Source organism: Accipiter gentilis, chromosome 14 (genome assembly GCF_929443795.1).
Source record: "Accipiter gentilis chromosome 14, bAccGen1.1, whole genome shotgun sequence".
Lineage (NCBI taxonomy): Eukaryota > Metazoa > Chordata > Aves > Accipitriformes > Accipitridae > Astur > Astur gentilis.
In genome coordinates this window covers 16,051,041-16,072,043 of record NC_064893.1, presented here as the reverse complement: position 1 = coordinate 16,072,043, position 21,003 = coordinate 16,051,041, and the positions used below count along the sequence as shown (strand labels likewise).

The 21,003-nt window shown below is 43.9% G+C and overlaps 2 protein-coding genes across 2 annotated transcripts; one reads left to right on the top strand and one right to left on the bottom strand.

Annotated features, from left to right (window-relative positions):
- On the bottom strand, positions 1-2,264 carry LOC126045664 (centrosome-associated protein CEP250-like). The gene is made up of 2 exons (XM_049817080.1): positions 1,192-2,264; positions 1-435 (listed from the first exon to the last, which is right to left on the bottom strand). Exons 1-2 carry the CDS (start codon positions 2,230-2,232, stop codon positions 1-3), a joined length of 1,476 nt encoding a protein of 491 aa, XP_049673037.1. The 5' UTR covers positions 2,233-2,264.
- A 281-nt stretch (positions 2,265-2,545) lies between these two features.
- On the top strand, positions 2,546-9,224 carry LOC126045527 (centrosome-associated protein CEP250-like). Its single transcript, XM_049816819.1, has 7 exons — positions 2,546-2,675; positions 2,960-3,106; positions 3,297-3,527; positions 3,983-4,176; positions 6,379-6,506; positions 6,712-7,505; positions 8,615-9,224. Exons 1-6 carry the CDS (start codon positions 2,601-2,603, stop codon positions 6,909-6,911), a joined length of 975 nt encoding a protein of 324 aa, XP_049672776.1. The 5' UTR covers positions 2,546-2,600; the 3' UTR covers positions 6,912-7,505; positions 8,615-9,224.
- Positions 9,225-21,003: the final 11,779 nt, after the last annotated feature.

The window sequence follows — 21,003 nt, the reverse complement described above, 5'->3', positions numbered from 1 at the left end:
CTATGGAAGAGAAAGAGCAAGAGGAAACAGATCCTGACACAAGAGTGTCAAATGTGCGTGTATGGGGACACTGGGGCAAGAAGGCTGGGACCGGAGCGAATGCGCATTTGTGAAGGCAACGGGGTGCCAGAAGAGAGAGCAAATACAAAAGCGTGTGTCCACAGGGGGAAGCGGGAGAGGGAAGGAAACAAGCAGAGGACTCCAAAGTGCTGTCTGTGGAAATGTGGTGTGATCCAGAGGACCGTGAGGCTTTGCAGAGGCAGTGAAAGCCTGTTTTACCTGCTCGAGAGTCCTCCTGAGCTCAGCATTGAGTTGCTTCAGCTCCGCCTTCTCCAGTTCCAGCCTTGCAACTGCTCGCTGCAGACATTCCAGCTGCTGTGACAGGAGTCTCTTCTCCGAGAGCCATGATAGCTGCTCCCCTTCTGCAATAGCCTGCTGGGCATACAGAGAGGAGTTTATGTTGAGCTGGTGCCCCATAAGGGTTAGGAGGGACAGAATCGACAAGTCGGGGAGAGTGACCGGACTCGGGAATGGACAGTGCCAAGTCCCTTCTGCTCCTCCGGGTTGACGGGCCAAAACAACACACTCTCTTCCTAGGGGCCCTCCTCCCGATCGCCGTGGGGAAATCCACACAGATTTGCCTTCCGGCTTTTTGGACCGCAGCACAAGTACATCCTGAATGCGCAATGAAGCCCTTCACCTGATCAGGCAACGGTACGAATGCCGTTATTTTTAATACACTGGAAAAGCTGTACCTCCAAAATCAACATCTCTGAAAGCACCGTCAGCGCAGCTGCTGTGCAACCATCGTTACAAAATTCTGCTAAGGCTAGTCCCTTACTTTGGTCAACTGTGCCCCTTCCTTTCCATGCCAAACCCCAACCACGACACGTTGGCTAAGCTTGCCTACGCAGGAGAGAACCAATTACCCATCCCCAACGTTTGGGCTTGGGGTAACTCTAACAGCAAGCTCCGTAGTTCTTTCAGTAGTTCGGGGGCTGACAGAAAACATGTCAGCAGGGGAATGCCTTGAGCTACGCAGACAGGCAAGCCTGCTGGCTACAACCGCAGTTTCTTTGGCCAAGCAGGTCATGTATTTATGGGACTACATATTCCCGTATCTTTATGGGCATCATCCTTAGAATCCTTTATAGGCATTTTAGTTGACTGATGATCAGTCACACTGCCTACCTGATGATGAAACCGGTCCGTGTCCCTCTCCGAAACCATGCTCTGCAGGATGGCTATTTCTTCCCTCAGAGTCCCATTGGCCATTTCACTCTTGGTAAGGGCAAGAGTCAGTGCTTGTGCCTTCTCTTTCCATTTGACTTCTCTGCTCTCGGTCTGCTTCAAAACAGCAATCGTGCGCTCCAATTCTTCCCCCTTGGCTTTCCGCTCATCCTCCAGTTGTTGCGTTAGCTCCTTCTGTCTTTGCAAGGAACGGTCTCTCTCCTGGAGAACTCGCCTCTTCTCTGCTTCCTCTTCCTCCCATTTCTGGAGTTTCTGGATTTGTTTCTGCAGGGTCTCTCCGCCATCCTTCCATCGCAAAGCTGATGTTAATTGTTTCAAGAGCTCGCTCTGCCTCCTAAGCTCTTGTTCTCTCTCTCTCAGAGTCTTCTCTAAGTACCCGACTCTGTCTCTGTGGTTCTTGATCTCTTCATCCTTCTTTGTCAGAGTCGGCTGAACATGCTGGAGATCTTCCCGAAGAGCTCTTACCTCCTCTTTTAACTCTTTTAGTTCACCTTCAGCCTTGGCCTCTTGCTCCTTCTCACGCAAGGCTTCTTCCAGGAGCTTCTCTCGCTCTCTGCCATGCCTAACCTCTTCATTCTCCTTGGTTAGCCTCAGCTGGAGATTCTGCAAGGTCTTCAGTTCTTCTTCTTGGCGCTGGAGTTTTTGCATGAGAGTTTCATTGTCTTCATCTCTCTTCCTCACCGCTTGCTCAAGCAGATCCACTTGCTGCTGGCATGACGTTAGCGCTACTTTCGTGCTTTCTTCACGAAGCCGGAACATGTTCATTTGCTCGGTCTGCCTGAGGAACTCCGAGTGGTTCTCCTTCAAGATTTGGCTCATTTTGTCTAGATCCTGCTCTAGACTCTTGGCCTGCTTGCCTTCTAACTCCTTCTGCTCTCGAAGCTCCTGGACGTGCTCTTGCAAAGACACTATCTCTTGATCTCTCGCTTCTAGAGAAGATTCAGCGTATTCTAGTTTTTGCTGTATGGCTTTGGTCTGCATCGCTGCCTCCTCCTTTTGCTATTGAAGCTTAGAGATAGCCTCTAAGAGATAGCTTTTTGGAAACGTCCTGTGATTTCTGGAAGCTTCTTTTATTTCCTCTATGACAAACTTTTCACCTGCAGCCACGACAAAGAGTAATGCAGCTCTAGTCAGGAAATTCCAGCATTCTTTAGGTGTAAATAGAAAGCTGTTGGAAATAATTCAAACTGCCATATCTGGGACATAGGATGTACTCTTGGTTTTGGAAATGAGAATGTTTTTTGCGTTAAAAACTTGTTTGTCTTTTCCCTTCTCATAGACTGAAGGGCTTAGCTGCACTTGAAGGAGAACACTCATTATTACAGAGCGAGTTGGTAGTCGCAGGAGAGATGCTGGAGGAATCGCACCTTCAGAGGGATCTGCTGAAGCAAGAGAAACACGAGCTTACCGTGGCACTGGAAAAGGTATGGTCACCTTATTCCGAGGCAGCACTTGTGGGAGAGGCAGTTGTGATAGCAAGACCACCACAGATGGTGTTTCTGGCAGTAGAAGCCAGGGACAATGTTGTTGTCCTTCTTGGAAAATGGTGATCGGACCACAGAGGCCCTCCGGTGTAGTTAGTGCCCACGTGCTTGTTGGGAACGCGGAACTGGGAGCGTGTCAGAGACACAACAGGGGACCTGGAGTTGCTGCTTGAAGTCAGGGATTTTCCTGTCTTTGTTGTCATGTTGTTCTTTTGTCTCTGCAGGCAGAGCAGTCAGTAGCAGAGTTGACAGGGGCTCAGAATAAGCTGACTGCTGAGATAGCCGATCTACAGGTTGCAGCAGCGAACATGAGCAGTATCAATGAAGCTCTTGCGTTGGATAAAGTGCAGCTGAACAAACTTGTGTTGCAGGTGAGCAGAGTTGTCAAAGATCTTGCCAGGTGTTTGTCTCCAGCTGCTGCTGCTGCTTCTCAGCCTTCTTGCCTTCGGACAGTATGACTGTCTGAATGTGGAAATGTTGCTCTTTTCCCTGTCCAAGCCGAAGCTCCTACAGAGTAAACCTTACTGTTATTTTATTTCCTCTGTGCTTCTGTGATTGTAGCTGGAGCAAGAGCATGACGTTCTGTCAGGCAAAGTGGACGAGATGGAGAGAGCAAAGATCTCTGACCAGGAGAAGCTGAACTTGTGTGAAAGAGCAAATGAGGCGCTGAGCGCAGAGAAAGCCCACCTGGAGCAGCTGCTGAAGAAAGCAGAGGAGCAACAGGAGGGGCTGCAGGCAGAGCTGAGGATGCTGGCAGAGGAGAAGGCAGAAACCCAAGAGAAACTCAATGAGGTGAGACCAAAAACCTGGTGCTTTCTGGGTGGGCTTTTGGCTGCTTGGCTCAGTGAAGCTGTATCTGTTGGATTCTGCAGTGTTTTTTGTCAAGGAGACACTTGGTAGCGCTGGGGGTCTGACGGCCTTGTTTACTTCCTTCTGGAAATGTGTTGGTGGCTTGCAGAGCTGTTGTGCAATTCTCTGCTTCTAGAGATTCCTTTAATCCACCTGGCTGTGTTGGCCTCTTTTTTGGCTTTTGATAAGCTGCAGAGAGGTGATTTGCCTTGCCCACGAATCTGCGTGAGGCTGCTACTCTCACATGCGTCGAAAGAAGCAAACAGGGTAGATGCTCTTAAACTTTCAGGCCAGAGTACCGGAGCTCTCTCTCCTCTAGCTGATTCAGAAGTGGCACTGGCTGGCTCTGCACAGAACTCCAGAGAAAGGACTCTAACTGTATTTTGTCCCGCTTTCAGATTTACCACCAGCAGAAGTCGGCTAGCAGTGGTCTGGAGCAGTTGCGGCAGGAGTCCTCTTGCCAAGGGCAGGCACTGGCCAAGGTGTCCAAGGAGAAGGAATTGCTGGTGCACGAGAAGGCTGCCCTAGAGGCGCGACTGGCAGCCACGGAGCGGGACAGACGAGGCCTTGCAGAGCAGCTGGCAGAGGCCAGGTAAAGGCAGGGGGAGACCCTAGGCAGGAGATTATTTAATGTCTGTATTTATAGAGGTGATAATCATTACACGAGGATTCATAGCATTCTGTATGCTTTTTAGCTGGACAGAAAATGGAAGAACCTTGAGCAAAAAAAAACCAACAAAAAAATCCCAACTGTGATTTGAATGTTATTTTTCTGACAGCTAAAGCTAGCAAAGTTCTCCTGAGCCTTTGGCTCATGTTTATGCCCCCTTGCATGGTCCTGTGTGAAGTCCAAAGCAAGCAAGCTTGGCTCTGCACTGAGTAATAATTAAACCATGCAGATGTTTACCGAAACCCAAAGCTTCTTTCTGGTTTTGGTTTCTTGTTCTGTGCGTTTGAACTTGGATCTTTCCTTATCAAGTAGTTTGACAGGGGATCTTCAGAATTCAAGGCTATTACGTACGGACATTGCAAGTAGGACACTGCCATTTAGGGTGAAGCTAGAGGCTCATGCTGAAAATCTTGATTGCCTTCCATTTCTAAGCTAACTCTTGTTACCTGTGGTGCAGGACCTAGAGTTGGTTACACCAGCAGCAGGGAAACCTCTTTTGAATGCTTGCCAGTCTGTGGGAATAGTTGCCCATCATTGATGTGTGGGTCTGGTACTCCTTACCACGTGCTATTTAGAGGCAGACATCACGGAGAGGTTATACAGAGAAGGAACAAGATTTTGTCCTTCTACTGGATCAGGTTTCTAAGATCAAATGCGACAAGTTCTGCTTTTTTTTAAAAAACAAAACAAAAAAAAAACGAAAAAAGAAAAAAGTATTGAGATGTTTGTCCTCCTCTGAGGTCTTTTTTAGAAGACTCCTGACCTTGCAGAGCTGTACAAATGAGAGGTTGTTTGTCAAGCTTCTTGACTTTTATGCCTTACCACTCCAGAGTATGTTGTTAGCAAGGCTGATAAACACCATTTTGACTCGGTCTGTTTCTTGAGAGCTGCTGCTGCTTCTGAGCTCCAGCTCCTCTTATTTGATCCAGCTGAATTATGTTCTGTCAATTATTGGGCTGCAGCAACTATTCTTGCCAGATGTTGTTCTTAAGAGCCTGTTGTTGTCGTCACAGTTTTGGACTCTTTATCTTCTCTGTTCTGGTTTAGAGACTGACTTTGATTTATCCTTAAAATGGAGCATATTTACTCTGGACTGCCAGAGATTGGCGTAGTCAGAAATATGTGCTCGTTCTCCTTCTTGAAGATAGACCCTCCATCGTCCATCAAAGCAGTGAAATCCTACTGTTGTGGGTCTTATTGCTGTACCACTCGGGTGCCCCTTTACCCTGAAGGATGTTATCCTGGTTGCACGCCTGTTCTAGTGAGGCAGTGCTGTGTATGGTAGGAACCTGGCACACCGGACGCCGTGTTAGATCAGGGAGGCAACTTCAGCTCCTGGTTGCAGAATCCTGTGTGTCATACGTAGCAGTTGGTTGAAGGCTGTGGATGTAACAATTTGCCTCCACAGTACTACAACTTCCATTTTAAAGAGCGGCAAGTCGTTTGGGCTACTGCCTGCTTCGTTAGCAACGCTTAGAGAAAAGTAGCCAGTTTTTCTCGTGAACTTCCAAGAGTTTAAACTGAAGGCTACCTGTCTCTCCTTTCAGGTAGTCCTTGTTCAGGTAAAATCTAGTTCAGATTTCTTAGAAATGCTGCTTACAAGCATGAGATTTTACTATAGGATCTGATGTATTGCTTTAGTCCCTTTGAAATATAGGGAGTCTGGAAGATCACCTCCCTGTACGTACACTACGAACAGCATCAAAAAGTCACGAGTCAGCCAGGGAGATCCTCTTACTCTGTGCCCCTGCAGAGCAACCTGGAAGTGACGATGAGCAAAGGGCTGTGAGCAGAGGCTGGGCTTTTGCTTGCTGCCACAGACTTGGTGAGCGCAGCTACCCGTGTGTCATAGATCAGACAATAGCAATTTAAGATTTGCCTGTGGAGATCAAATTTGGCTGGGCTTTCTGTGTTACGCTAGGTCATAAGGAAAGCCTGGGCATTCCCTCAGAGGGGCCTGCCTTGCTCTTTTAAATGGCAGAAATATGCCTTCTGTATCCCAGTTTCCATGCAACCCATTTTCCGTACTGAGGGGTAGGGATCTTGAACCAGTTCCTACTGGACTAGCTCCCTGTGGGCGTCAGGAGCAAGAAACTCCTTTCTCTCCGTATTGGCGTCTTGTAGGTGCGGGAGGGAGACCCTGGAATCCAGCCTGCTTGAGGCTCAGCAGCGCTTATCTCAGCTGGAGATCGCCAGGAGTCAGCTTGAAATCCAACTTCAGACAGTCAGGCAGGCCAAGGAGGTGATACAAGGTGAGAGCCTCGTGTGCTTTGTTTCTGGTGATCCCCCTGCCTAGGGAGGATGGCATAAAAATAGCTCTCTGTGTGCAGTGCTTCTAAGGAGTGCAGGAGCTGGGGACAGATCCCTCCTACACTGAAATTCAAATGGCTTAAGGTTAGTGAAGTCAGAACCGCTGTTTGTGTAGGCCCTGAATCTTGCCATTTGCCACGTTTGCAGGGGAAGTGAAGTGCCTTCAATGTGAGCTGGAAGCAGAGAGATCTCTCATGAAGCAGGAACGGGAAAACATGGCGCAACAGCTCTTGCAGACAGAAGAGCAGTATAATGATACCCTGAAACTTCGGGAAACGGCTCACGAAGTGGAAATAAACAAGCTCCGGCAAGAGCTGGTAGGAAACAATATGCTTCTGAATTCTTGAGGCAAGCTTTGTGGGCTGGCTTTAGAAGAATAATAGCCTGAGCGTGTGAAATGGCAGCAAGCGTCTGTCATAGGCCACACGTTGCTAGGCCAGGCAGCAGAGCCAACGGCTCGCACTTGAAAGCACGTGAAGACCTATGGGACTATGCCGGGACAGTAAATGCAAGCCACGGATTCCGTGTGGGCCTAAGACGAGTTGAGCAGAAGGTTGGGTGGTCCCCACCCAAGGCATGGCAGTAAAGGGGTAGGATCTTAGCAGACTCCTGTCTACCATGAAGCGGAGTCCTAACTTTCCTGCCAACTGGAGTCGCGGGAACTTTGTTCCTTTCTTTCTGTCCTTTCATGGTTGACAGAGGTGTTATCTTTGGGCTTAAAGCATACAGAACAGATGGAACAGCCCCTTGTTCCTGGTACGTGAGTTCGTGGCCCGTCTTGTGACTCGGGCATCGGGGTGCTGGCCTCTTTCTCACCCTGCAGTCCATCTGCATCTTTTCCTTGATGAGAATGGAGTTGAGCTGAACGGACCCATACTGGTGAAAAGCCATTTGCCTGCACCATCTGTGGGAGAGCCTTTACAACAAAAGGAAACCTGAAGGTAAGTCGTCTCTTACGTTGTGATCCCCTTTGTCCGGCAAAGTCGTACCAGAGAGGGAAAGGCTATTGCTAATATCTGCCCTGCCTTTGGGGACAACTTTGATTTTCTTTTAGTTCCTCAAATGGTTACCTTTGACTTTTGTCTCTCCTTCCTGAGTTTCTTCACACAACTTGCTAAACAGTGCGCTGAGGTCACCTGCAGAAGTCTTTGCTACTGTCCTTGACTTTCCTTTTTGGATGGTGGGGAAGGCTTAGCCCTAACTAAGCAGATTGCTTTATTTTCATTTGGATTTGGATGTGTCAAGACACAAACATTTCATAGACTGAATGCTACAAAATGATGCCTACAGAATACATGCATTACACTGCGCTGCTTGAAACACCATGCAGGATGAGGAGGGATAAAACTGAGACAATAATCCTGAGATGACACAAAGTACTTGGGAATTGTGTTTAAGCACTTGCTGAAGAAGTGCTCCAAGTCTATCCTTATTGTCAGATTAATCCATTTGCCCTGTAAGGGACTCACAGCTCCCTCACACAGGCTTCTCGCTTCCCATGAGAACCTCTTCAGGCTCTTCAGCCCTGTTGCACAAGTGGTGATGGGGAGAGAAAATACTCTGCAGTTTGTGAACAGTCACTTGCTGGAAGCACTAGCAGTATGTTTATAGTGTGGAAGATTTTAGCTTAGGTGTAACCTCTCTTCCAAATTCCTTGGTGAAGTTGGTGGTTTGTTGGGGTTTTTTTGCATTAACTAATGTTTTTTTAATGTAGTCTGTTCACAGCAAATAATACGGCTTTTATTTTTTGGTGGGGAGAGGGGCATCTTTGCCAACACCACTTACAGTAATATGTAAAAACACAGTCCTACAAGCACTTCAGCAGTAAACTCTAGGGAGCCATGGTGATGTCTGGCAGTAGAATGACTGCATCTTACACATGCTGGGAAGAGAACAGACAAGAGCTAGCCAGCTTAAATACTTACCTGAATGCAAATGGACCATACATGACTTCTTTTGAGCAACTTGGCTGTAAGCAAAGTAGAACTTGGGTATACAATAAAAGAGCTGCAGTATTAACAATTCTCTTTACTTTTTTCCCCTCTGGAAGGTCCATGTAGGAACTCACATGTGGAATAACTCTGCCAGGCGGGGAAGGCGGCTTTCAATTGATAACCCCATGGCTCTGCTGGGGAATGATCCCAAGAAGGTATCTGAAATGTTTCCAAAGGATATAATGCCTCCTTCAGTGAGCATTGACCCCACAGTATGGAATCAGTATGCAGCGGTACTCAGCAATGGCATAGCGATGAAGACTAACGAGATCTCGGTGATCCAGAGTGGTGGCTTACCTACCCTTCCAGTCACCTTTGGGGGTGGTTCGGCAATAAATACTGCTACGGTCTCCAAAATAGATGGGACCCAGTCTGGGACTGGTTCTGATACGGAGAAGGCCAGTGGTGCTGCTGCAGACAATGTGCCAAAACACCAGTTCCCTCACTTCATGGAGGAGAACAAAATTGCTGTTAGCTAAAAACTCTAGTGAAGTTGACGTACAGAAAGAGCAAATATATATATACACAAACATATATTTTTAAGAGATTCCACTTTAGCCTCCTATTTTCCTATTGATGTGCAAATGATTTTATGGTTGTCTTTGTAAGAGTTGCCCAGAGTACAATCATGATATTGCTTTGCAAATAGTAAATAATAAAGAATAGGATTTCCTTCTATTTGGAAAGATGCAGGTCTTGCAAAGTAGTTCTTACGTGTGACTTTAATGTGTACAGTGTTACAGAAGTTTCTACAACTTGAAATTCCAAAGGTTAGAATATTTACCTCTTTGTTTAGAGTGAAATACTTCGGGGGTTTGAATAGAGTGGAAACAACCTACTGTTGATGGAAAAGCTTCTATTTACTGATGAGAAATGAAAACTATTAATGCGGGTAAATATGCTAGAATGTCTGCCACCCTCTTAGAAATAGTTTTTCTGTTTGGATTTTTGGCTCTGTGTGGTTTCTGAATGTACGTTTTCCTATAATGGCTATCAAAACTACAAAAAAATATTTTTTATTCCTTTTTTGCCTCAGAAGTTCTATGGAAAGAAAGTTGCTGTTTTTCTTTAATCACTGCTCCTAAGGAATTAATTTTCTGTATTGTTGGCTGCTGCTTATTTAATACTACTACTAGGACAGTCCTTCAAGTATAGTGCCAAACTCCTACTTCCAAAGATGTGCAGTTTTTCCTAGATGTTTTATTACAATACCGAGAGCCCCAAACAAGCATGGGTGGGTATGTATATACTTTTTTTTTTCTCTCTCTTGAAAGGGAAGACTTGCCTTGGGAAGTCAGGTCTAAAAGCTCTGCAGGGAATCTCAGGTAACTGTTGCAATTAAGCATGGGAACTGGTTTCCTTAGCAAGAGACTTTTTTTTTTTTTTTTTTTTTCATTTGGGTAATTTAGAAAATCAGTCTGTGTAAACCTGTATTTAAATATGAAGTATTCATGCTTAGGTTAAATGTTTTGTGGGTTTTTGGATGGCATTCCTACTCTGGTCATTAAGTTTCTTGGTGGTCTGTGAACTTGCATTCTACCAAAATGGTAATTAATGATCCATGTGTTTTGTATGAAGGTTGCTGGGATAGTCATCTGGATTCTAAGTTATCTACGTCATTTTTTTTCCTTTTGTAGTTGTAGTGTCTATTTTTCTATTAATGAACTGAGATTCAAGCAGATGCTTCCATGCACTATCTGAAACCAAAACCTGATGTATTAGTGGAAGCACCTTAAGACTTACTGGACTGACCTTTCACTATTCCTCTAACGTCTGCTGGAACTGTATGTGTAATGGGATCTAAACCAGATTGGAAGGTGAGCATTTGGTATGGAAGGACTGAACGACGGAAGGAATTCTAGTTGTTGACTGCAGGAAATCTTCAAGTCCAGTCTCCGTTGTGGAAGGCCCCAAAAATGCAGATTACCAAAAGTTTGTGTACTGTGGTTGCACCTGATTCTTGCTTATGATCTCTGTATGCCGAGTTGTGCCTTTCCTGCTGGACTTGTAAGTAAGAACATACCAGTACCTGTTTCCACTGTAAAATGGATATTGTTACACAGACGATGCAAAAGGCATCCCAATTGTCAAGTTTCTGCATTGTGAATGTATAACTTTTAAGAACTCTGTAGTTTTGAGTATCTACTGATGCGTTTCTGTTGACATTTTGAGAATAAATTTTGGGATGGCTTTTTCACACTTAGTGCTTACATTTTTCTGGCAAAGCATTTGTCTCCAGAAGAGCAAGTTCAATAGGCAGCATCCTGTCTCACTCCAGTGACTTTTTAAATCTGTGATCTAGGGTTGTGCTTTAGTTTGTTACTTAAAACAACAGAAACTAGGTAGCAGTGGAGGAGTCTCTAGATCAGTTTCTTGGGAACAGTTGGGGTTTGATAGAGGGATTGATACTTGCCAGGGATGTTGATTCCCACACTAGAATAGAATGACAGTAATACAAGCAGTAATTCCTGTAATGTGATCACCCTAGAAAGGGGAAGGAATACTAAGTTTATCAAATTGCCAGTGCCTGAAGATGCTGGCTGCGTGGAAAAAATGATAACTAACTTCCCCTAAAGAGCAAAGGAAAAGAGGATTCTGAAAACAGCCCTGATATAATGGAAAAGTGTTGAGATTCAGATACTCACCACCTAAACTAGAAAATGTATTTTGTGTTTGGGAGGTAACAGTGGAGGAAAACGGTGCAGAACCAGTGTACCCTTAAGGTGCACCCTTCCAACATCATAGTGCCTCTTGCACAAGGCTCATGCTTGGGCGTGGGGAAAAAGAGACAGAAACACTTGCTCTCTAGGCTCTACCACAAGCTCTGGAGGAATGAACAAAGAAGGGGTGGGGAGGACAGGACCAGGTGTGAGGCGATCCAGGAAGGTGGGCAAAATAAACGTAGGAGCAGAAGGAAAGGTAACAACGCATGGGGGATGTGCGGGAAGGGAGAAAGCATACGCCACTTACCTGGTCTACACAGAGAATGCAGTTGTTTTAAAACAGCACTATAGTTCCAGGAGGCAAAATATTTGGTGCAAGAGAAGACATGACCCTTCCCTGATCAGGGAAACTGAGGGACTATAACCTGAACCACAACGGATGAGGAGTATAGTGAGAGGTCTCTCTGGCGATAAGTAAAAATAAACTATATATTCGTGCTAGTGTGGATACTGTTCTCAGCTACTGAGCTTACAACCTGCTTTGAGAGTAGCGTTGCTCTGGGTGCCTGGATGGACTTGCTGTCAGAGCTGCTGCTGTCCCTTCAAACTTTGGGCTGGATTTCCAGCTGGTTCCTTACGCTCGTGGTGCTGGGCACGCCATGCAGGACGTGCTGCCTGTGCAGGACTAACTGCAGCAGCACTAGGAGCAATGTGGTGTGAAAGAGGAGATGTTGGGTTTACAGGAGAGGTGGATCACCTCTAAAGACCTTGCCCTAATGGGGAAATCTGCTCTCCAGCATGGGCCAAACGTGGGTATTGTGAAAAAGTGGCCTGGCTTCAAAAGAACATCTGATAACAAGCCCACTCTCCATGATAGCTTGATACCGAGTAGTACCGTGATGCCATGAAAATATGTTGGCAGCATAAGGAAATGAGCAGTTTTGCTAGCAGGAAGCCAAAAAAACCTGCTGTCCTGAGGCTTTGCACCTTGGTAGTATCTGTTGATGTTTGCTCATCCAAACAGCTCCTGAGGTTTGGGGTCTCTTTCTCTCTTAAATGTAGATTCTGAGCCTGTCCCATGAGGGCTGAGCTCATGTTAGAGCTTTACCTCAAATGGTGCCAAGCTGAGGGGCTCTGACTGCCTTTTCATGACCATTTATAAGAATGTAGTTATGTATTTAGATCTCTGCCTTCAACTGTATTTGTTAACAGGTTGGAAATTAAGGAGGGAGGAAGAGTTTATTAGAGCATGAACTCTGGTCTAGAAATAAAATGTCAGGAAACTGCTGGGAAACCAGAACAGCAAGAGGTGTTTGCAAATAGTTGTACAAAGCGTAGGGTTGCTCAGGGCAATTGGGTAGATGGGCCTGCCTTGGCGGGGCGGACAGCAGTTTCATTTTTGAAACGATGTGGCTTGGCACAGAATCACTGCAAGGCTTTGCTCTCCAGGCCACGGTGTCAAGCTCTTGCTGTGCCCAAAGTTGTTTTACAGCTCAGTGATAAGGCAGCTCTAGGCTGGAGCATAGCAGGATCCCTAGCTAAGCTGTTGTGGGCAAGCCATGGATCTTATCACAAAACTTGAAGAACGGGTAGGACCTATCTGACCACTGCCTCCACAGAAGAAAGCGGGCTATGCCATAGGGATATTTCTGCTGGAGGTTGCTGTGGGGGAGACTGAGTTTCTGAAGCAAGCAGGACAGGGAATTAGCTGCTCTCTCATGTACAAGAGCTGAACCAACACCTTCTGAAACTCAGCGTGATGGAACTCACCGCGCTGGCAAGTGTGTACAGTTTACAGTAACATTGCATCTTAACAATTAAAAAAGACAGCTGATTCTCCCCTATGCTGATGCAAATTAGGAACAAGTTTACCGAAGCTACTATAGCTACGTCGGTGTGAGAGCAGAAGTGAGCATGGTAATGTGCACTGTCTCTGCTCATTAGCCTCTCTTCTTGCCTAAAGGACTCTCCTGTTCTTATTTGTTATTGTTTACACTGCTCATTGCATAGAGGATTTGCCCAGGCTGTTGCTTTTGTGTAAGTAGCATATTTACTTGCATGAGCTAAGGTAAAGGCTGGCTTACTTAAAATGTTAAATTTGAACTTTAAAGTTGCATTGCTTTAAAAAAAATATTGCATTAGCTTTACCTTAATGTATTAGCTCTATTCCTCTAAAGAAACAAACATTCTCTTAACCTACCCTTTCTGCTTAAAACTTTCTAAAAAGTCAATGAGAGCTTTGAGGAGTGAGTTTGTCTGAAAATCATGTAGATAATCAGCTCTCTGGGCTGAGCTCAGTGAGACTGATTGCCTTTCCAACAGCTGGCAGTGAGGAGGTGGGAGCCTTCCCAGGGCTGCTGATAAATATAACATGGAGCAAAGCGTAAATGACCATTGAGCTTGGATTCGCAGAGGGGAAAAGACCTGGCTGAGGTGCTTGAGCCAATGGGATGACAGAGAGAGGCTGAAACAAAGCAAAAGGGATGAGTATTGCATTAATTTTTTTATTTTTCCTGTTGAAAGCCATTGTGCTTACTGCGCAGTTTGCAGTACATTTGGAAACAGGAAAGATGATGTCTTCTGTTTGTCAAGTAACAGCTTAGGCAGAAAGCCACCTTAGCGTCTGTATGGTCCCATGAGGTTACTGCTACGGTGCTGAGGCTTTCTCAGTCTCTCTTTTGTGTTGTGTGCTCAGATGAGAGGGCTCTTCTCTGCGTGCACTTCCCATAGCCACCCCACTCACGCTCACCGGTGAGCACTCTACTTTAGTGTTGTGTGGGTGAGCACTGGACTCGCATATGTTTGACTTCAGCTCACATTCATCACTGACCTAGAAAAGTGTCTGTCATTGCACAGCCACAGCAGGACAGGAAACAACTCAGAAGCAGAGAAAAGAACCGGCAATTACACACTCCTATTATCATGTTATCTATTTCATTATCATATCTTCTATTTTCTGCACTTTGAGTTAATTGCTTATAAAGGGCAGTGATTTTTGCAACATTTTGATTGCTGTTAATATCACCAATACTCAAAGCTGTCTGATTTATTGGAAAGCATGTTTTTTAATGCCTATTATAACTGAATTATGTGCTGGACATCCCAGCCAATCTAAAGCAGCATCCCTCTCCTTTCAAACTTCCTTATTAGCCTCTCTGGTTGTCACATCTTGCAGTTCAAAGATTAACTTCTCTGATTGTCTTGATTGAGAATGAGAACAGGTGGATCTCATCGTGTGCTGTATTTTCCAATACTTGTTTTAGGCAAAATCCAGACATTACGAAAGGTTTGTGTAAAACTGACTCTCTAAACAAAACTAAGAAACAAATCAAGTAAAAAGTGTTTGAATCTTTTTAACAGTGGAGTGCAGTCACAGCTTCTGTAGGCTTGGAAGCATGAAAGCCACCTCTGCTGAAAATGTACTGTGAAACTGATGGTCACTAAGGGACTGCTGGAGCAGGAGGGAAAGCTGAAGAAGCTGAAGCCTGTCTGCCTGCCGGGAGGTGTTCCCCGGCTCCTCTCCGATGCCAGAGGCTGGCTCTGGTGGGCAGGTACTACACCTGAGCACTCACCGTAGGTCAGGTTGCCTCTGTGTTCCTTCTCAGCCTGGTTAAGAAGGACACATTGAACAGCACGAATGAAGTCTTTTTAAATACAGTTTGATAATTGTTGTGTAGAGATGTTCCTATGCTCTTGCTTACGTAGGTTTAGGGGCAAATATGATTCAAAGCATAAATAAAATAGCATTTTTCTTAATAATGATCTTGTCTATACTTCAATCAGCTCATTTAAGCTTTCAAATAAAAAAAAGAATCCAACAAAAACCCAAACAAACTGTGAGGTGACCAAAAATCAAAGCACCTGGTTTATGAAACAATGAGAATGTGAGGGCCAGGTGCACAAAACATGGTGTGTTGTGAACACAAAGGTGATGCAGGAGGAATATATGAGGTAAATAACTACTTGACAAATAACTTGTATTCTTCGTGTAGTAATATAGAATCTGTCCTGAAACCTTTTACGCATGTTATCTTCCGAGATCCTCAATGGCTTTGCAGTCGTATGTACATGGTGATGACAGAGGATGCTTTTAAATCGAGTTAACTGAATTGGCTTAGCAGCCCTTTACAGTCCTCTAGATCCACTTTGCAAAGTTTGTTTTAGAAAAATTTGTCTCCGTGCAGTTTAGATGTTCAGAATACCAAAGATATAATTTTTAAAATTTTTGTTTGACACACTGGCTGTCTCCATGAAACCAGTGTGATTACTTAGGTCCTTAAAGTTCAGCACACATTCAGGTGATTTGCTGTTTTGGGGTACCTAAATCTCTGTACATATTAAAAGTACTCCACCCCTCTCAACTCATGATGTCCAGATTTGGAAAAAATCAAATCTCTTCATTACCTATTCTTCTGTTCCCCCATCAATTCTTTCCATCTTAACTGACAAAATAACCACTTCATGTAGGCGGGTTTTTTTAATAAAACTTGCAAATATAAAATGTGTAACAAATACCAATTTATTCTCAGTTTATAGCTTTACATTTTTTATCACACCCTCAAGGATGTGTAACACAAATAAAAATCAGTATGGTGAGAATTCACAAAACATTAGCTACAGCTAGTAGCAAAATCATTTCAAGAGCTAACAAAATAAAAATGTGAGTTTATTTGTCTAGAAAGCTGCACCATTTTCTTCATTTCTATTTGACAGCTGTCCTAGACGAATGAGAGTTTTGAAAATTAGGTACTGAAGGGTTGTTTTCTCCTTGATCCGCAACATATAATTGTGCAAGGAAGAAAAAGATTCTATACAAATACTGCACTTCCTCAGATCAGCATGAAAAGTATCTGCTCTGAAACTTCATTATGGAAATGCCAAATGTTCTCTCGATAACAGAGCCTATGGCAGTATGAACTTTATTGTAGTTTCCCTTAGCAAGTGTTGATGGATTTATGGAGGGCTTCATTAAATATAGGCTTAAAGGATATCTGCTATCGCCCACTTGTCAAAAGAAAAAATAATATCAAAGCCATCCGTGCAGATCAGAGATGCAGGTGTTAAAGTGCATTATAATCTGGTAGTGTTTAACTTGCCAATTAATTGCAGTAGTCTTGTCTGAGTTCACATGTTTAATAGATAAATTTAAAAGATGAATGCATCTTGTGTAGGCTTAGGGTACATGTACAATGATATCATATTGCGAATGATTCTTGCTTCGGCATCTCAGTTCATGTTTGCATTTCTCTTACTAAAATGCTCTTCCTAGCAATGACTCTGCATGCGTGTGGCCACTAAGCCCTGGGAATGGGCAGCTATTGTATATTTGCTCTTATTTTGAGGGATTGGATGTCATAGTCCAAGCCTGTTTCAGTACTGCCTTGAGAAAGTGATGTTTCACTGCACCAAACCTGCTTCTTTCCTTGTCATTTGTGGGAGTGAGTCAGTAGCATGGGGAGGTAACGCGGCATATGAGACTGCCTGCTGCACAGTTACTGCATGACTGCAGGTTTTCAAGCCCTTAGCAACCAAATCCCTACTCCTGCAGGCTGCCTCCCTTACAAATGGTGCAGCTGCAAACAGAGCTCTGAAACAAAGCTCAAAATATTATGTGCAACGGGCTACATTTTCAAACAAAGAAGGTGCACCCTGGTATTTGTAAAACATGCACTTATGAAATCAGATGTTAACAGGTACAAAGAATAATGTCACTACTTGAATTGCCTGTGGAATCATAAACATTTTGTGCAACCAGTTACAGACCTATAGTCTGAGCCATCTCCTTAGATGTCAGAATCATCTATAATTTGATACTCATGTTTAGGGAAAAAAAATTAAAATAAACAAAGTAAGCAAAGCCAAACATAGTTCCAAAATTGAATTAATCTTCCAGCATATAAAAAGTAAATCAGAATATAATTATTCTGACCTTCAACAGTGTTCATCAGGCAAAAACACTGGAGTCCTATGCATAAAAGCCTCAGTTATTTAGTATCACAACTAAAATGGAAGAAAATTTATAGCGTATTGTGCTAAATAGGTAACAAGTACAATTTGCAAGTGCATTGTCAAAACCACCATCCATTGTTTGAGTGGGAAACTGACACTAGGACTTGCTCCTTGGAATACAGGCACACCCACAAAATGCAGTTTATTTACATGTTCTTTAATCAGTGGAGCTTAGAGACCTGGATGAATTTGAGGATCAGTGAAACACATTGGAAGGCATCACCTGTAGGTGAGAAGCTGGTGTCACAGGCAGAGAGGAGGAGGCAAAGCCTGGGGACAAGGAGGTGGCAGTGCTCTGTAATATAGACGTGCAATGGAGAAGTGGCTGAGAAAGGCAAAAAAAGATAAGGCAGGAAGGCTCACTTCCAAAACACTGGGAACCACTACAGTAAAGGCTCATGGACACAGAAATTTCTGGTTTGATTTAGGCACACCCTGCCAGCCAGTCTGTCCATAGGCTGTGCTTTGCCAAACTGAACTTTCACTTGTCTTTGCAAACTTGAATGGCAGACCACAAGAGACTCAACTATTCAGTGCATTAAACATAATCCTACTTGCAAAACAAGCATGCTTATGCTGCCTGCTCTGGGAAAGATATTAAATCATTCCAATCAACAATCTGGTAGTTTTGTACAACCCTTCGCGTTAAAAATGGCGGCTTAACCTTGAACTTGCCAATAAACAATTTCTGGTTTTGAAATGGCATCTGTAACATGCAGCGATGAAAACACTGACAGCATTTGATAAACATTCCATACAGGACAGCCTTAGAGGAGACCAAGTGGTCCAGAATAGGTTCTATGACAAATCATCTGGGGGGAGAGCGGGGAGGGGAATAAAACTCCACTTGTTGCGGTGTTAATTTCATCATCTGGGCAAAAAAAGTCCTGGGAGAAAAAACATAGATAATGATTTAAATTATGGAAAATAAATCAGGTCCTTTTAATTAGCAGTTGTGCAGTATGAATTTCGCAGCTTGCAGGGCTCCTTTGTAAGCCTCAAGTTCTGTGCTTACAAAAACTGAGCATCAGAAGAACAAGCTAGTGGCATCAGAAAAAACTAAAATAGGTTTTATTTCACTTGATTTAACATATCTAACTTCTCAGTCTGAGGCTAGAGGTTTTCCTTTGGGCATTCCTTCTCAACAGGCAAATGAAAATCAAAGGCTTGGAAATCAGGAGAGTGCATGCCTGCTGTGAATGGTGAGATCACATGTAAAATCTTTATAGCAAAGCTAATGCTATGCAAGAAATTTGTCAAGGAGTGGGTTTAGCCCATTGGGCTACAGCCTAGTCTAGATCTTTCACAGTGATTTTCTAACTAAAAATCAAAAGCGTTACAATACAAGGCAGAAAATTAGAGTGCCCATAAGGGAGGCTCTGAAAGTTTGTTTGAATCCTCAGATGCTGCGGGAGTAAGTCTGCAGGCTGCAGTATCACTGTTGCTTGATTTCTAGCACCATTTGCCAAGTTAATTATCCCTGATTATGCAGATACACGTAAACCTGGCTGTGCATCCCTTTGCTCCTCTTTTAGGATTACTGGAGAGTCACTGTACGACAGGCAGTTGTTTCTCCTCGCATGTTCTTGGATGTTGGAGTTGGGCAATGTGCAGAAATGATGTGAAGGAAGTTTAGCTGCTCCATATAAAGGTGGGATGTCATTCATTTCAGTCTGAAACATAAAGATATCAAGGGCCAAAATGTGGTACTTAAAAGAATGTTGGCTGTTTTAAAATCCAGTGCCACTTCCATTCAAAGCAAATAACAGTGACGTTTGATAAATTTTATTTTAATTACAAATTGAGCCCCAAGGCTGGAGGCTAGGATTATAACTTCAGCTGGTGACAGCATTAGGCCAGTGGTTTTGTGGCAATGGTGTTATCACTTGTGACAGTTTTGGTCAAGTACAACATCCTGTTTAGGTTCTTCTGTTGCTCCTTTTATTAAATTATCATTTGAAGTTAATTCTATCATCATGTCTTTCATCTCCTTAAAAAAAAAATCTGCAGCTGAATATGAGAAAAAAATAGAGCAAGTATGTTTCATGAACTGAAATGTTTGTGGGAGGAGAAGGGATTTCTATTTCTACTTCAATTGTCTCTGTGAGTGGATAAGAAGAGTAGACTGAGAAGTAAGAAATTACAACATGGTATTACTAAATTGAAATATGGTCTAAAAGTCAGTTTACAAACAGTTTTTGTAATAAGACTGCCCTAGTTAGAATGGCATTGAAAATACCTGCCTAAACATTCTTAGTACTGGTGCCTGAAACTGGTGTAACTATTAATTATGTTGCTGAAACGTCCTCATTACAAAATGTCAGGATGACTCTGCTTCAACTGTAAAGAAAAAAATTGAATGACAATTGCATTTTTTGTGCTGGTGTAATCCATAGTATAACCTGAGCTAGAATGCAGTGAGGGCAGGAAAGGAAAGAGCTATCCAGAAACTCTGATGTGACTTGCTCTTTGCTCTTTTTTTCTTTTTCTTACATATATTCTTTGTTTTTCTTTTTCTAATAGTCTTTGTTTTTCACTGGTAAAGTACTAACTATTATTTAATATTACCTTGAGTTCATTTTAAGATATACGCAAATATCCCTCATCTTAAAAAAACCAGTCAGTTCGATATATGCTACTTCTTTGTATGTTAAAACAAATGGTGATTTTAAACGTACACTCGGGCTTACCCACTCATTCTCTGCTCTTGGTTGTTGTGATTGAGGTATTTTAGTTCTACCAGAACTGTAAGCAGTTTAGATTGACTGTGCAGACAGACAAGATCTGGCAGCCCGGGGTTGCAGGCAGCTGTAGGGAGTAGCTACAACAATTAAATGAGACACCTGTTTTAAGTAAGTGGTCTAAATACGGCTGCATGTGTAAGTAGGCATAGTGAGTCTTTGCTTAGTGAACATTTCCAAGCAGGTTATTTGTTAAATGAAGGATTTTGCAGACTGTTTGCAAAGGGATGAGAAATAAGCTGGCCATGCACTAGAAAGGGGTTCAGATTTTGTGGTGACCGGACTGCAGTGTAAGATGGCGAGGATGGATGTGGAGATCTGATTATTTCATACAATCTTTATCTGCGCTGGGCATTTCCTCCATCTGTAAAGGTGCAGCGGTGTAAATCTTGGTGGTTTCAAACAGGAAGAAGCTACATTGGCACGAATGACAGCCTACAGCTCGTTTGCTGCCCTCACTGGTGTGACTATGCAGGTGGCATGCAGGTGGCAGGAGCAAACTCAGATGGGCAGCACCCACGGTGGCTAGAGCACTCTTTCCAAAACAGTAACCTCCTCAGTACCCACAGGCACCTGCCCGCAACAGCCACAGGCACAGCTACTGCTCAGTGCAGGCAGGGCTTTGGTTACAGAAAATGTCTAACACCCACATTACGATTCCCCTCGAGGCAAATCCGGTTGAAGAAGCCCCTGGTCCAAGTCCGTGCCCTCCCAAGGCAGCGGCCCTCTCGCTCGTGCTGCTTGGCCGTTCGCAGGCTGCACTCGGCATCCCTCTCCTAATGGCATTTGATTGAAAGAAAGAAAGAAAGAAACTCTCCCAGGCAGATGTTTTTTGTAAAACCAGTCCTTTGCAGAGCTGATTTAGCTCACAGCCACACAGAGAGGAAAGCCTTAGAGAGGAACAGGGAAGTAGGAGGAAGTGATTTGAAAGGCGTGGGGGCTGGATCCCCATCGACCAGCGGTGACACCGTGACACAGGGCCATTGCCTAACTAGTTACACAATCTGAAGCAATTTTTTCTTTGTTGCTATT

What these genes read in the sequence shown, in the direction of transcription:
- LOC126045664 (XM_049817080.1), bottom strand. Translation starts at nt 2,232, where the DNA reads ATGCAGACCAAAGCCATACAGCAAAAACTAGAATACGCTGAATCTTCT. An exon ending in CGGACCGGTTTCATCATCAG is followed by an intron (nt 436 to 1,191) that starts GTAGGCAGTGTG and finishes CTGTATGCCCAG; the next exon opens with CAGGCTATTGCAGAAGGGGA.
- LOC126045527 (XM_049816819.1), top strand. Translation starts at nt 2,601, where the DNA reads ATGCTGGAGGAATCGCACCTTCAGAGGGATCTGCTGAAGCAAGAGAAA. An exon ending in GAGCAGCTGGCAGAGGCCAG is followed by an intron (nt 4,177 to 6,378) that starts GTAAAGGCAGGG and finishes GGCGTCTTGTAG; the next exon opens with GTGCGGGAGGGAGACCCTGG. An exon ending in GGCCAAGGAGGTGATACAAG is followed by an intron (nt 6,507 to 6,711) that starts GTGAGAGCCTCG and finishes CCACGTTTGCAG; the next exon opens with GGGAAGTGAAGTGCCTTCAA.